General features: G+C 62.3%; 4 protein-coding genes across 4 annotated transcripts; all 4 read right to left on the bottom strand.

Moving 5' to 3' along the window:
• Positions 1-637: 637 nt before the first annotated feature.
• LMJF_23_1710 (conserved hypothetical protein) lies at positions 638-2,677 on the bottom strand (the record flags this gene model as incomplete). The annotated part of the gene is made up of 1 exon (XM_001683443.1): positions 638-2,677. One exon carries the CDS (start codon positions 2,675-2,677, stop codon positions 638-640), a length of 2,040 nt encoding a protein of 679 aa, XP_001683495.1.
• Positions 2,678-3,464: 787 nt separating this feature from the next.
• On the bottom strand, positions 3,465-4,340 carry LMJF_23_1700 (conserved hypothetical protein; the record flags this gene model as incomplete). The annotated part of the gene is made up of 1 exon (XM_001683442.1): positions 3,465-4,340. The coding sequence occupies one exon, from the start codon at positions 4,338-4,340 to the stop codon at positions 3,465-3,467; it is 876 nt and encodes a 291-aa protein (XP_001683494.1).
• Positions 4,341-5,307: 967 nt separating this feature from the next.
• Positions 5,308-6,165, bottom strand: LMJF_23_1690 (hypothetical protein; the record flags this gene model as incomplete). Its single annotated transcript, XM_001683441.1, has 1 exon — positions 5,308-6,165. One exon carries the CDS (start codon positions 6,163-6,165, stop codon positions 5,308-5,310), a length of 858 nt encoding a protein of 285 aa, XP_001683493.1.
• Positions 6,166-7,758: 1,593 nt separating this feature from the next.
• On the bottom strand, positions 7,759-12,456 carry LMJF_23_1680 (conserved hypothetical protein; the record flags this gene model as incomplete). The annotated part of the gene is made up of 1 exon (XM_001683440.1): positions 7,759-12,456. The coding sequence occupies one exon, from the start codon at positions 12,454-12,456 to the stop codon at positions 7,759-7,761; it is 4,698 nt and encodes a 1,565-aa protein (XP_001683492.1).
• Between the last annotated feature and the right edge of the window lie 1,687 nt (positions 12,457-14,143).

Below are 14,143 nucleotides of genomic sequence, written 5' to 3'. Positions count from 1 at the left end.
TGACGGCAGCACCGCGGCGACCACAGAGATGTCCGTGCCGCCAACAGTCACGAGGAGGAGGAGAACAGAAAATGAAGTGGAAAAGAGCGAAAGAAAAGTGCGGCAGAGAAGATGCGTCACATGCGGTTCAAGGAACCAGAAACACACCAGCACTACGCATGGCACGACTTCGATCCCATCTCCTCGATGGCTTGGCGAGCGTCGCTGCGTTACAAAGGGGAAAAAGAGGAGCAGGACGGGGCGTACATGGGAAGAGCTCCATCTGCCCAGCTTGCATGTCTCCTCTCCTCACGCCCTCCCCCCCCCCCACACACACACAAACACATGTGGCAACGCGAGGGGGTGAGTCGCTCATATACGCACACGCATGACGTGACCCCCCTCCCTCCCTTTTCGCCTCCCCCTCCTCTCGCGCCTCTTCGGTCTGCCAGTGGTGTTCAGCGATACTCCGTTATTTGTGCGCGGCTATGTCGCCGTATCCAGTACAACGCTGCAGCTGTAAGGTGGTCGATGAGTACGGATAAACACACGCACACACGCGCGCGCGGAGGGACTTGTTCTACATGGCAGGCAGCAGCGGCAGGTATCCGAGCCCTGCTATGCGTCACCACACGGCCAGAACGCATTGCTGCATCTCTCAGTCGCTGTCCCAGTGTTTGTGATGAATTACGTTCACCGTGATGTGCAGCGTGCCAACGCTGTCGGCGTAGAGGCCCTCCTTCACATTGAGCCCCGTGCGGTGTGCCAGGGCAGGGCCCGCCTGCCGTGCATCTACCAGCCCAGGTGCGCCACCAACCAGTGTGGAGCGAAGAAACTCGACACCGGTCTTGTGTGGTGCCCACATGGGCGCTGTGACTGTGTGGTGGCCGGGACTGGCGATGGGGAGCGACACGCAGGCGTACGCGACGGGTGCCTGTAACCCCTCCGCTGCGGCACCCTCCGTAAAGGCAGTCGCGATGAGTCGCAGCGGGCTGCTGGGCAGTGCGGGACCAACAAAGGAGTGGTCGAACGGCAAGTTGAAGATGTGGTCCACGTCTAGCAGGAACTCGCCCTCCACGAACGTGCTAGCGTGGGCGAGCTGAGAGGTGAACGCGCACACGGCAGATGAAGACGACGACGACGACGTGGGGAGCGGGTCGTACATCGAGGGGGTAACAGCCTCATCCTCGACAAGTTGACAGCGCACAAACAGCGTCCACTCCGAGATGCCGACGCAACGGTCAACTGTGCCGAATATATGATACTGGCAGGATCCACGCGGCAGCATGGAGGCGCTGCGCTTGTAACCGGCTGGCGAGAGGAGTGCAGCTCTAAAGCTGGCCGCACGCTGCGACCTAGACGACGATGTCAAGGTGCCCATGATGCCCCTGACTCCAGTGCGATCAGCGGCGGCGGAAAACGACATGCCGGGCCCAAGTGCTCCCTGTCCGCGACGCCGTCGAGCAACCTCTGATGATGATGACACCGATGCCGCTGCGGCTGCTGCTGCCGCGGCGCCACCGTCGGTACCGACACGTTCCAGTGGCGCCATCATCGCCACCTGCCGCAGCAGCCGGCGCGCCACCGCAACTTTGCCGACCTCGAGAGACTCGTACTGCTCTGCCACGGACTGAGCTAGGTCGCGTACATTGGCCAGCAGCACCTCCAGAGGGGCGATCGAGGAAGGCAAGAGACAACCGTCGATCGGGACGCCCTGCCGCGTCCCACCCCCGGCCCATGGTTCTCGCTGCCCGACTAGTGCTCCCGCGCGCGCCACCGTCACGCGAAACGTGTAGATGTATGCAGCGTCGACAAACAGTGTGTGCAGCTTGTTGAGACTCGGCTTTGCTGTAAAGAAGTACTCATCTTGTTCGGCAGTGAGGGTGCACAGCACGCGCTCGTTGCCGCTCCACGTGACGTCATCAATGTCGATCGATGACTCCGCCTCCGCAACGGCACCCACAGCGGAAGGCGGCGCGAACGCCACACCGGTGGTGGGGTGCGCTGTGAGCGAAGCTGCCGCGTGCGATCCTCCGTCGGCGCTGTCACCGCCGGCGACACCATCGGCCCCTCCGACGGGTCCAGGTGACGCGGCGCCGAGAGTTCGGCCGCGCACCAGCAGCTCGCCGGCGGCCCACATAAGAAACATGCAACGGTTGGGCTGGTGATCACGTCGGTGCTGGCGCAATACGATGGGTGCCAAGAGGCTGGGACCCGGCGACGGGTCCACCGGAACGTCCTCCTCAGCCTGATTGATGAAGTCTTCCAGCGAGGGGCGAGTGAAGAAGGAAAATGGCAGCCTGCTGATCCGCGCGATGGCGTCCGACAGCGCCGGGAGAGACGGAATGTTGGGCAGAAGGGGGCCAGGGGCAGGCGCTGGCACTATGGCTGGAGAAGACACCGGCGGCGCGCCCTCCAGCCCCACTGCAGACGCACCCCTCTGACCACCTGACTTGTCGCTGTGTGGGGCCGTTCCCGCCGCCTCCCTCCGCGATAGATGTGTCACATCCTTGTAGATACTCAGCGTCTCCGCGGGAGAGAGCACCTTGCCGTCCCACCCCACCGTTGCCTCCACGAGCAGCTCCGCTTTATCCTCCTCCACAACGATGGCCCGGTAGACGGCCACCGTGAACGTCAGCTGCCTCAGCGGTAGCCGCGATCGGTAGCGCTGGCTACTTGCAAAGTGGAAAACGTTCATCTCCTCGGGCTGGCGGCCGTCGAGTTGCGCACACGAAGAGGGACAGCGAGAGAGAGAGAGAGAGAGAAGCGATGGGTGTATGTATGTATGTGGGTGCGTCGGTGTGTTTGTGGGTGTGTGGGTGGGTGCGGGATGGGGGGAGGGGCTATCTGATGCTAGGGCCAGCGAAGGCAGTGGTTTTGTGCCCGTGTATGCCGGCGTGTCAGCGTACACACGTCCGGGTGTGGCCCGTCTATCGCGAGAAGGAATGGAGGTGGAGGGTGGGGGAAGTACGTGAGGGTGGCGGCACACACACTCTGCCGTTTGCCTTTTCGTGCTCTGCTTCGCTGCAAACGGGCAGCGCGCGTGAAGGAGACGCCGACGGGAGAAGTGGAGGGGCAGTGCGCGCGGCGTAGGGGCAGAGGTACGCACTGCGCACGAGTCCAGATGCTCACGCGACGAACACAGACGGTGCCGAGGCCCCTTTGGAGAGAAGGAAAGACTTGCCGTGGTTAGGAGACTGCGAAGGCTCGAGAAGCAGCGGGGCCGAGACGGGACTTCGCCCTCATCGTACGCCGGTGTGCATTCGCAGGCCTGGCCTCCCGCGCACAGCATTGCTCACGGTCACTGTCACTGCTGCCCATCCAGAGTGATGGAAAGAAAACCGTAGAGAGAAGTGCGCGAGGGATTGCGAGGTGTGACGGCCAGCGCGAAGGCGCAGTTGAGTAGGCAATGCGTCACGGAGACGACATGAGACAGACGTGAACGGAGAAGCACGCGCACAGATGGCCGCATCGATCTTTAAGAGCTACAGTGCCGCGTGAAGGTAAATGTGCACGTTCCCGGCACGGTCGCGTAGGAAGGCTTCGAGCCCCGGGATGGGCCAGCGGTTCGACGCCACCACCCAGCCACGCTCCATGATGTCTACTAGCTTCTCCCGCAGCAGAGCGAGTGCGTCGGGCAGGAGGTACATGTACAGTACGTATGGAGGCCGGGTCGGGGCGCAGAAAGAAGCGGCGCCGCCCTGCACGCAGCGGGGGAAGCATACATTCAAGTCCGCAGCGCGGATATCCTGAGACAGAAGATGCGTCTCGATCGACACCAGCGACGACAACGGCGAGGCGGCTGCGGCAGTGAAGGCGGACATGTTCGCTGCTGCGGTGTCCAGGAGCGCATCGTCCAGGTCAATGCCTGTGAGAAGGATACGCAAACACGATGCGCCGTCCGGCGACGGAGCATCGGCAGTGGCGCCTTGCAGGGTGCACCAGCCCTTGCGGAGGTGCTGCACCAAGGTAAGCGCGGCCGCGGCGTCACCACAGCCGAGGTCTGTAAGTCGCATTTCATGTGGTTGAGAGACGGCGCAGAGCTGGTGTGCGCAGCCGCGAGAAGAAGCGGTGATGTGCTGCACGATCGGGCTGAGGTAGCGCTCGGTGAGCCATGCCGCGAACGCCTCCGTGTCCGCCTCGCTGGAGGCCACAAAGGGGGAGATGCAGTTGCCATCGTCCCACTGAAACGGCAGATCAGCCATGTCCTTCGTGCCGGAGTGTGCACGAAATTCTGATGGTGCACCGTGACCGAGGGAGGCGTATCTGATGAGAGATTCGTTGCTGGTGAGCGGTGCAGGAGCAGGGCAGAATCGCCACAGCCGGACACACGCACCCGAATCGATGACCAACCGACTCATGGGAGAACAAGAGCAAGAAAAAGGACGGTGAGACGAGTAGAAGGGCACACCACAGGCGTGCGGTAGAGTACGCAGCCCCAAACCGCTTGGCGCCACGATTATTACCGCTACCAACCACGCGGGGCCATGCAGCGCCGCTGTGACGGACATGTGCGCCTGCACGCACACGCACAAACGACAACCTCTTCAAACCTCAAAGCATGTCACTGCGAGAAGCACGCGATACCGCCAACGCGGCGCCGGCGAGCAACAGGGCCGAGAGGCGAAAGGAATGAGGGAGCAGAAGCAGCAGGCGTGTATGTCTGACTCTCCCTGCTGCCGCAACGGCCGCCGGTTGTGGCAGACGGCAGCCAAGAGAGAAAGATACACCGCAGCCTGTTAGCGCGAGGCATCACACAACTCGTGCTTCTCGCACCCGCTTCCACTGCCTCTGCCGCGATGACAGCGCTGCGTTTAGTTCATATATTTTACCACGGGTTCTTTCTCACAGTGAGGCGCTGCATCACAGATCACATCTACAACCCTGGTAAGGTGGCACCGCTGGTACTTGTCGGCCACATCGACACGCGCGCATGTCTGTGCCTGCGTGCGTGCGTGGGCGTGTGTCCTTCTACTCGCAGGTGCATATAAGCGAGTGTAGCCGCGCGGGTCGTATTGTTTTCCAGCGACCCCGTACGCCTGAGAAAGACACCACCGCAGACGCCCTGCCGAGTGAGTGTGTGTGTGTGTGTGTGTGTGTGTGTGTGTGTGTGTGGAGACACGAAGGAAATGAGATGCGTGGCCATGAAGGATCACAGCGTGGACCAGCGCGGAGGTCTGTCTGTGCGGAGCAGGAGGGACCAGAGGTTGTGCACTATACATCAAATGGTGGGGCGCTTATTGCAGTTTGGCGAAGACAGCCAGCACCGGCAGGGTGAGCGTTCCGCGGGCAGGTGTGCCTGAGAGGGGGGGGGGGCACGGCTGCTTTCTACTCCTCCTCCAGAGCGGCGAGCACCTGCCGTGTGACGGCAGCGATGCTCTGAGCGCCGTCTACGACCTGCAGCTTGTGCTGCGCGCTCCAGTACGCCTCGAAAGTGCCGAGGGAGGCAAGGCGAGCAGGAGGAGCAGGCGAGCGGCGACGCGCCTGCAGGCAGTCGGCAGGGCAGCGTAGGGTCACAGCTACCGAAATCTCTTGCCCCGTCGCCGCCTCGAGAGCCAGCGCTTCAGCGATGGTGGAGGGGTAGCCGTCCAGCACGAAAAACACCGTCGACGTGGGACGCTGCACTTCTGGCGTTGACACGGTGTCCGCCGCAGCTTGGCGCTGACCCGTCTCGTACTGAATGCGATTTACGACGAGCCGCGCTGCGAGGTCGGGCGGCAGTGAGGACAGAAAAGACGACGCCGTCGCTGCCGCCAGCGTCTGCCGCGCGAACGCCTCCTTGGCCGCCCTCAGCTCGGCTTGGAGAGACTCAGGGACGTACACAACCTTCGAGCCAGGCAGCCGGCCACCGCTAAACGCATCTCGCACCAGCGACGGCAAGGCGCAGTGAACGCCACCCAGGAAGGCGGCAACGTGGGAGGCCTGGACCGACTTACCGCAGCCAGGCGGGCCAGTGAGAATGATGAGGCGCGGAGTGACGAGAGGCGGTGCAATGTTGGCGGCCGCAGATGCCGATCCGATTCCCTCTTCCTCTATACGGTCTAGCGTTTGAAGCATAGCACGCAGGGGGCTGCGAGGGCGGGACTGGGCCACGGCCGCAACCAACTTTTCCATGATGGCCTGCATCTCGCTCTTGGCAAGATGCAGCTGCGCCTGCTGCTTCTTGTAGTAGGCTGCTGACGCCATTATGAGTGTGACGAGGAAGAGCGCCGATGATCACACAAGCAGCAGCAGCAGCAGCAGACAGCCACGCGTTCAAGGGTGCGTGTGGGTGAGTGAGGACTAACAATGTGTCTGCCGCTTTGACGTCAACGTCAGCGTTATTTTTTTTTTTTGCGAGATAGTGCGCGTGTGTCCGTGAGAAGTGTCGAGGTGTGGAATCGGGAGAGGAGGAAGGAGAGCGATCATGGTGAAGAGAGTGGGAGAGGGGTGTGGAGAGTGGCCATTCGGGAGCAGAGAAAGGGAAGCCGGTCACAACACCCCGCAGCCTTCCGTTGCAGCAGTCTCCACGACGCGCGAGTTCTCTGTGCATCGCATGAAGTGAGAAAGAGATGCAACCGACGTCATCAACGTGCGCTGGTCCGTGACAGAGAATGGCGACGAGAAGATAAGCTCTAGCCCCCGAGGTAGACAGCGGGATAGAGGGGGGTGGAGCAGGGACAAGAGGCAGCCTCACCGTGGGCAAATGGTGGATAGGCATCTGCATGTGTAGACATCTGGACCGTACTTGAATGGTCTAAAGAAGCGCAAGCAGAGGTGCACACTCCCGCGTCAATCAGCTCTTCTCGCTCACTCTCCCCCAGACCCCCTCCCCAACCCAGCACACGCGCCACTACCAACCGTCCCCCGCACTCTTTGCGCCTGAAGGGCCCACCACCACCACCGTGGCATCGCTGACTAGCACGGATGCGACGCTTGACAGGGCAACGCGGAGAGTCGCATACACGCAGAGGTGCCGACGCGAGGAGAGAGGGGGAGGGGGGCGTCCGCGAATGCCAGGAGGAAAGGCAACCCCGCAAAGCAGCCGGCCTACTCAGTGATGCCGGAGGTCGACGTGAGAGAGACGAGAGACCGAACTGTGGGGCCTGGAGGGTGTAATGATGGAGGTCAGGAGGAGCATGCAGATACGCAATGCCCCAACCCACCGCCCCTACCTTAGCCGATCGCCCCTCTCTCCCCTTGCTCTCCCGTACGGATCGATTTCATGAGCCACACCTCACGCATCGCCTTCTACGGCGTGCCGTCGGCCTTAACGGCTTTCCACCGCCTCGATCGCGCCACGACACAGCAGCGGCTTCGTCATACAGATATTTCAAGCACGTTGCGAAATGTAGGGGATAGCGAGCGCGAGGCATCGGCAGAGAGATACACCACGGTGCTTAAGAGAAAGAGAGCGAGCGAGTGAAAGGCCGAGGCAGCGGCACGCACACACGCGGCGTCTACCGGGAAAAAGAAATGAAGATACGCGCATGCAGAGGCAACAGCACACACACATACATACAGCGAGAGAGCGAGAGAGAGAGAGAGAGAGGGTGTACAGCGGGTGCGAAGTCGTATAGGGGGAGGGGTTGAAGACTGCCAACGCTCTCCGTTGCGCAGTCGCTGGCTTACATCGGAAAAACAAAACAGATGAATGAAAAATGTATAAAGACTCAGGTGAATCACCGCCTCTAATGAGCACACGTAGCGAGCGCGTTCACCAGCACAGCAGCAGCTGTCACTACAGTGAACACCGCCCGTGCAACTGAGACACGCAGCACGGTACAGGCACCCTCGGTGTTACTTGAGAACGCACGAATCGAACAGCGTGAAAATCTCCGGGTGGGTCGCCATCCAGTCCTTGAAGGAGTGCCGCATACACTTCGATATGCGGTCATACTCTTCCTGCAGGTACACGGCAAAGACGATGAGGTTGAAGTAGCGCTTCAGGTAATGCACACCAGCGTGGTGCGCGCGAGCACGACCCGACTCGATTGTGTCTGGCGACGACACCGCGATAGCAAAGGCTTCGATGGCTGTGCGCAAGTTCTGCATCTTCGAGCACGCCTCAAGCACGAGATCGACCTGGTACTTGGCGGTGCGGCCCTGCGCCAGTACGCGCTTCAGCTGCACAATGACGGAGTACTCTCCACGGCCGAGATGCGACTCTGTGTCTGCGTAGAGGGAGTCGCGGTAAGCGCTGTGCAGCTCGTCGTAGTACTCCGGTATTACGAGGCCGATGAGGAGACAGCAGATCACCATGCCCGTCGTGGTGCGGCCACGGCCCATCTGGCAGTTAAAAACGAACGACAGCGTCTCGCGGCGGTCAAGGTGCTTCGCAATACGCGGGAGGAGGGCATTGACGAGAAGGTCGAAGTCGCGAATCTCCGGGCTTTGCTCGTCCGTCACCGGGAGTCGCAGCATTTGGCAGCGGAACTGCTTCACCACCAGCTCATCGTAGACCTCGCGCAGAGTCTTCACAGTATCCTCGTTCGCCGACTCCCACACGCCGACGAGCTCGCCCGGGTTTCCTTCATCGTGGACGAGGAACTTGCCATCGTACTGTGCCGCCTCCGTGAGCACGTCACGCTTCAGCTCGTACTCCACCAGCTCGACCTTTTCGGTCTGGATGCCGGTCAGCACCACATTCACGTACGGGGCCGCCAAGTCGCGGAAGACGAAGGGCCGGTCGCCCACGTACAGGATGGGCTCCTCCCGCAAGTTCACCCACACCACAGAGCCGCGCAGTGGGTGCTGCAGCTCCTCGGGCTTGAAGGCTGGCTCGAAGAGCCGCTGCGCCGCAAAGCCGATGTACGGCTCGGAGTCGTTGCTCTGCCCTGGGTATACTTGCAGAGGCTCGCTGGAGGCGCCCAGCAGCGAGAGCACGTTGTGGATGCCCTTGAGAGTCGGGATGGCGACACCGTAGACGTTCAGAAAATCCACCTTTCGGAAGTTTGGTGCGCCGCACAGCGCCGGCCGCAGCCCCTTCTTCTGGCAGCCGGGAAAGTGGTCGGCCTTTAGACAGAAGTTGGCCGTTAGCACGTTACCAGAGCGCCGCGAAAGGTCGGCCTTCATGAGGTTGTCAGCCGCCACGTACTCGAGCGCCGCCTCGCCGCGGTCCTCGAGGTGTTCGACAATGTTCGATACCTCTGCGTGGGCGGTGACCCAGTCGCTGAAGAGCAGCTCCCCGATCGTGAAGCCCTCCCCCTTCTGCGCATCCAGGTACAGGCATGAGAGCAGCACAAGCAGGTAACAACGCAGGCCATGCAGGGCATCCACGATGCACTGGGACTTGTTGTTGCCGAGCACGCCAATGCGCTTCTTGAGAAAGTCCAGCGCGTGCAAGATATTCCAGCACCGGCCGCGGCCACCGAGAGCGATGACGGCGTCCACCGTGCGAAGGAGCCTACCGGCTGTCAGCATTTGGCAGATGGTCGAGGCGAGGAGCAGCTCCACGTGGTGCTCGGGGATCTCTTCCGAAGGCACTTCCGCCCTGGCGGCTACCTGAGCGTTGCCGACGAGCCGATCTGTGGCCCCGACGCGCAGCAGCGTCGCCACCTCCTCGGTCGTCTGCAGCGAGCGAAGATTTTCAAGTCGACTGGCGCGGAACAGCGTCAGGATGTTCAGTGCCACAGTAGTGCGCGTTGTGCCGGCCGAATCGTTGATGACGATGGCATCGTGCTGGTTGATGTCCGCCTTGGCCAGGTAGTGAAGGAGGGGGTCGATGTCACTCGCCAGCAGCTCCCCGGAGAAAGGCATCGGAATGCGGGAGTAGCACACGCCCGTTGCCTCCACAAACTCCTCCATCGTGCTGCGTGGGGTGCGCGCCGAGACGACCTTGACGCGCAGCACCTCCCGCTCGCCCGCCGTCGTCAAACGGTGCAGGATGATGAAGCCGCCGTTGTCCTGCGCCTCCAGCAGCACGTCACGCCGCAGACGATCCTCGATCTGCTCCATCGCCTGCACAGACACGTGCATCGTCGCACCATGCTCGGCCGAGCCGTGTGCGGCATCGTAGTCGGAGAGCGTGTAGGGCACCTCGTTGATCAGCACCATCGGCTCGGCGCGCAGGCTGATCCAATGGATGGAGCGCACGTGCGGGAACGTGTCACGGATGTCGCACACAAGCTGGTCGCGCGCCACCTCACCGACACGGCCGCATGTCAGCACCGGCACCCCTGGCGCGAGCTGGCGCAGCGCCATAATCTCGTGGCGTGAATGGTTGCTCATTGGGAGGCTGAGCAGGATGCGGCCGGTGCTCAGCACGTTACCGCGGCGGTGGCGGATGGCACGCAGCGCGTCGGCCTCGGGGCCGCCCGAGGACAGGGAGAACACCCGCTCCAGCTTGAGCTGGTCATCAAGCTTCTCGCGCACGCTGCCGATGAGAAGCTTCATCTCGGAGTTCTCGTTCAGCCACTGCGTAAACGACAAGCGCGTCGAGTAGTTCCACAGTCGCTGCTCACAGTAGTAGGAGAAGACCAGAAAGAGCGCGTACACCTGCAGCCGCATCTTCGCCACCTCCGGGGCGTCGTTCATGCCAGAGAAAGCCTCGTTGATGTGGTCCGCCATGGAGTACACCTTGTCGGCAAGCTCCATCAGGATCATGAGGCGACGCTCGTGCAGTTTGCCGTCGGGAAAGAGCGACACCAGCTTCTGAATGGTGCGGTACGACGGCCCGTTCACCTTCTCGCGCAGCACACGCATATCGGCCGTCACATCCTTCACGCAAAGTTGATAAAAGCGGACGATGTTGGCTATCTGCATCATCGAGCTCGTGCGGCCGCGACCGGACTGGCAACTGAAGACGAACACTGCCTTCGGCTCCTCGAGGCACGCATCCAGCACAAAGTCGAAATCTTCGGGCTGAGGCCCAATATTCTGCGTGATGGGTCGGCGGAAGTACATGACTTGGTGGTCCGTCTCCTTCTCCACGCGATGGAAAACCTCAGCCAGCGTCAGCACCTCGCTGCGGCTGGCGCACACCCATTGGTCTTCCATGTTGCCGCCACAGCACTCAAGGTGCACGCTGACGTTGCCACCATTCTCGTACGCCTCCTGCAGCACCTCCTGCTTGAGTTTGCGCTCGATGCACTCGATGCTTAGTCCCGTCACGTTGGGGATGATAATGGGCGTCAGCGGATCGGCGCGCTCGCGGACGATGTAGGAGGTGTCGTTGATGTACACAAGCGGCTCCTCTCGCAGGTTCACCCAGACGATGGGGCCCTCAACGTGCGCGCGGCGCAGCTCATTCACAATCGTGCGCACCGCGCTGGCGTTTGCCTGGGCGACACCTGCGATGTTCAGCTTTGGCACGATGCGGAAGAACGGCGCTCCAGCGATCATGCCGGTCGACCCCTGCCGCGATCGCAGCGCCTCCTCCAAGTCGCGCTTGAGGATGTGCTTTGCGGACAGCACGTCACCGCGACGCACAACCGCCGTCTCAGCCGGGGACGGAAGCACGACATCGGGCCGATTCGCGAGCATCTCCATAATCGCCAGCGCGCTGTCCGTCACCTTGTTCACGCTGCATGAGCGCAGGGACATGCGGCCCAGCGCCAGACTCGCCATGGACATCTCGCTCGCCTCGTGGGGCTCCTCGGCCTCGCAGGAGCCCCGCGTGAGAAGCCGGCCGCTGCTGCTGGCGTGCGACATGGTATGGCCCTCGACCGCCTCCGCGTCGTTGACGTCCACACCGTCCCTGCATTGCGTGTTCAAGAAGGTCGTGTCGGAGAAGACGGTGTTGTTGTCGGAGACCGTCCCAAGGCGCATCAGGGGAGAGCGCGAAGTGCCATGCCGCTCCCTCTGCCGCTGTCGTCGATCACGCTCCTCGCCGTGCCGGCGACGCTGCAATAGGGTCTTTGCAAACTCTTCGGCCGCCATCGCACGCTCGTGAATCTCTGTTTCAGAGGTGGCCTGCGTGACCGGGGGCGGCGGGGGATAGATGTGGCCAGCCGGGTCCCGCGACGGCTCCGCCAACTTCTTGCGAATATCCCTGCTGCGGCGCTCCAGCCGGGCTTCGCGCACTGCCGTCTCCTTCTCCAGTGCGGTGAGCAGCGCTTCCTCGCTGTCGTCGAGCCGCGGCTGTGCCGCAGAGTCGGCTTTGATGTGAAACTGCCTGAACCAGTCGTCGTTGAAGCAGCTGTCGTTGGGCCTGCGTGCGTAGAGGGCGCCGTTGCGCACTGTCAGCATCGAAGGGTCCGTACTCCGCGCGGAGGTGGACGCGGTATGCGTTACCGTGGCCGCCGTCGAGCGATCCGTCGGCTCACATTTTGTGCGACCTTCGTGAGGTGCCGCAATGTTGTTGGCATCGGTAGTAGTGCGAGCCTTGGGTTGGCTGCTTACTACCATCGCCGCAGCAGCAACCGTCTCTGCTGCGGGTCGCGTGGACGGGCCGGAGAGGAGGGGGGGCGGACTTTTCACCAGCGCATGCATCTGTTCGGGAGTCAGCATCGTTGAAGAGGTGTGCCGGCGCAGACGCGACGACTGAGCATTCAGCATTAGCCTCAAGTTACGCAGCTCCTCCTCTTCGGCTATCGCCGTCTCTTGGCCTCGGAGGCGGCGTGTTGACTGCGTAGGCCCGCCGCCGCGCTGTGCAACAGCGGAGAGAGGCGGCAACGCCGATGAGTTTCCAGGCGAGCGCAGCGTGGGGGTACAGAAGCCACAGCTGGGATTTGGGGCGGAAGCCAGTGTGGCAGAGCCTCTGGATGGCGAGCCTCTGCCGATAGCGGCTGGTGCGCTTCCTGACTTTCCGATGACGCCCTGGCCAGCTCCACAGCGAAGGGTTGCGAGAGGATCAGACCTGCTCGCGTTGCCGTCGCGAGCGGCCGGCGGCGACAGCGTCATCGGCTCTGAGCTGAGCCGTTCACTTTTACAGGGCTGAGACACGACAGGTGGAAGGCGGCCCGTCGCAGTGGTGGCGGTGTCGGTAACACGGGCGCCCTCCTGCGAGGTAGCAGCTGCAGCGACGATGTCCATAGTGCTGCGCCTGTGCGCCTCCTCGGGGAGCCCACTTAATCGATCTGGCACGCGCGCGAAGGCAATCCGTCAAAGACGAGCACTGCGAGAGAGGGAGAGAAGGTGGCTGAGCTGCAGCCGCAGGGGAGGGGATGGGTGAGAAGAGAATACGGAGGCGTGTGCACGGGCAGCGCAAGGAATAAGGAGTCTTCTGCAGAGGTGGGACTACACAAGACGGAGAAAGAAAACGTACAAGAGCGTCGTTGTCCTTGCACGGACAAGTCTCCCACGCCGCGTCCTTACTCGCTCACAAACGCCGCAACACCGTGGCACGCCTGCAGGAGGGTGTGCAAGTGAGGTGTTCCGTGGAAGGGCTGAGCGAGGGCGAAAATAAGGGAAGGGATCAAGACCGAAGGACGCACCAGAGGGGAGGGGCGGCACGCCTGTGTGTGCGTGTCTCGGTTTCGTGGTGGAGGTGCGTGCGTGTGTGTGGGAGGAACAGATGTGGTGGAGAGTTGGTGTATCCCCGCCTGCCGCAGCCACGTGTTGCTGTGCGAGGGAAGAGCGGAAGCAAGCGGTGTAGTAGCGCGTGGAGGAGGGGAGGGGAGGGCGTGGAAACCAGGCAGTGCGGCAGCATACAAGAGCCCGGCCCACGCAAACCGTGGAAGAACGCGGGACAGAGAGTGAGATCGGCGAAGTGGCGGGAGCAGGCAAGGACAGAATGAGGACGAGTGAAGCGGGGAGTGGCGGGAAGAGCGTGGGGAGGAGGGGCGCGAGACGATGCACCGCCCAGCGTTCGCGCAGCGCCTTCTTTTTCCTGTGCTTTGCCGGAGGGGCATTCGACGGCGAGATGGCGCAGGGGGAGCGGGGGCGAGAACGAGGAGCCAAGGGAGTGCCAGTCATGGTTGCACACCAACGTGGCAGGCTCGGGGAAGATGTGGTTTCCTGTCTTGCACTTCAGCTTGTCCGTTCTCTGCCATACAGCACGAGTGGCACGCCACGCTCGAGCCCTCGACCTGGCACACAGGGTCAATTCAGTGATTCGAACAAGCCGCAGACACGCGCGATACAGCACTGCACAATCACTCACCTGAGCACGGCCCCCGCTTCAACGTCTGCCCACCAGCCCTCGCAGCCGCTCACCCATCATGCCGGTCGCCACCTGGTGGCGTCCCTCGGGGTGGCGCTCAGGCTCTCCCCCCCCCTCCCCCACCACTCGTGGGCAGTGCGA

This window comes from Leishmania major, chromosome 23, assembly GCF_000002725.2.
Source record: "Leishmania major strain Friedlin complete genome, chromosome 23".
Classification (NCBI taxonomy): domain Eukaryota; phylum Euglenozoa; class Kinetoplastea; order Trypanosomatida; family Trypanosomatidae; genus Leishmania; species Leishmania major.
Note: the sequence above shows the minus strand (reverse complement) of the source record. Positions and strands in the feature narration are given on the sequence as shown.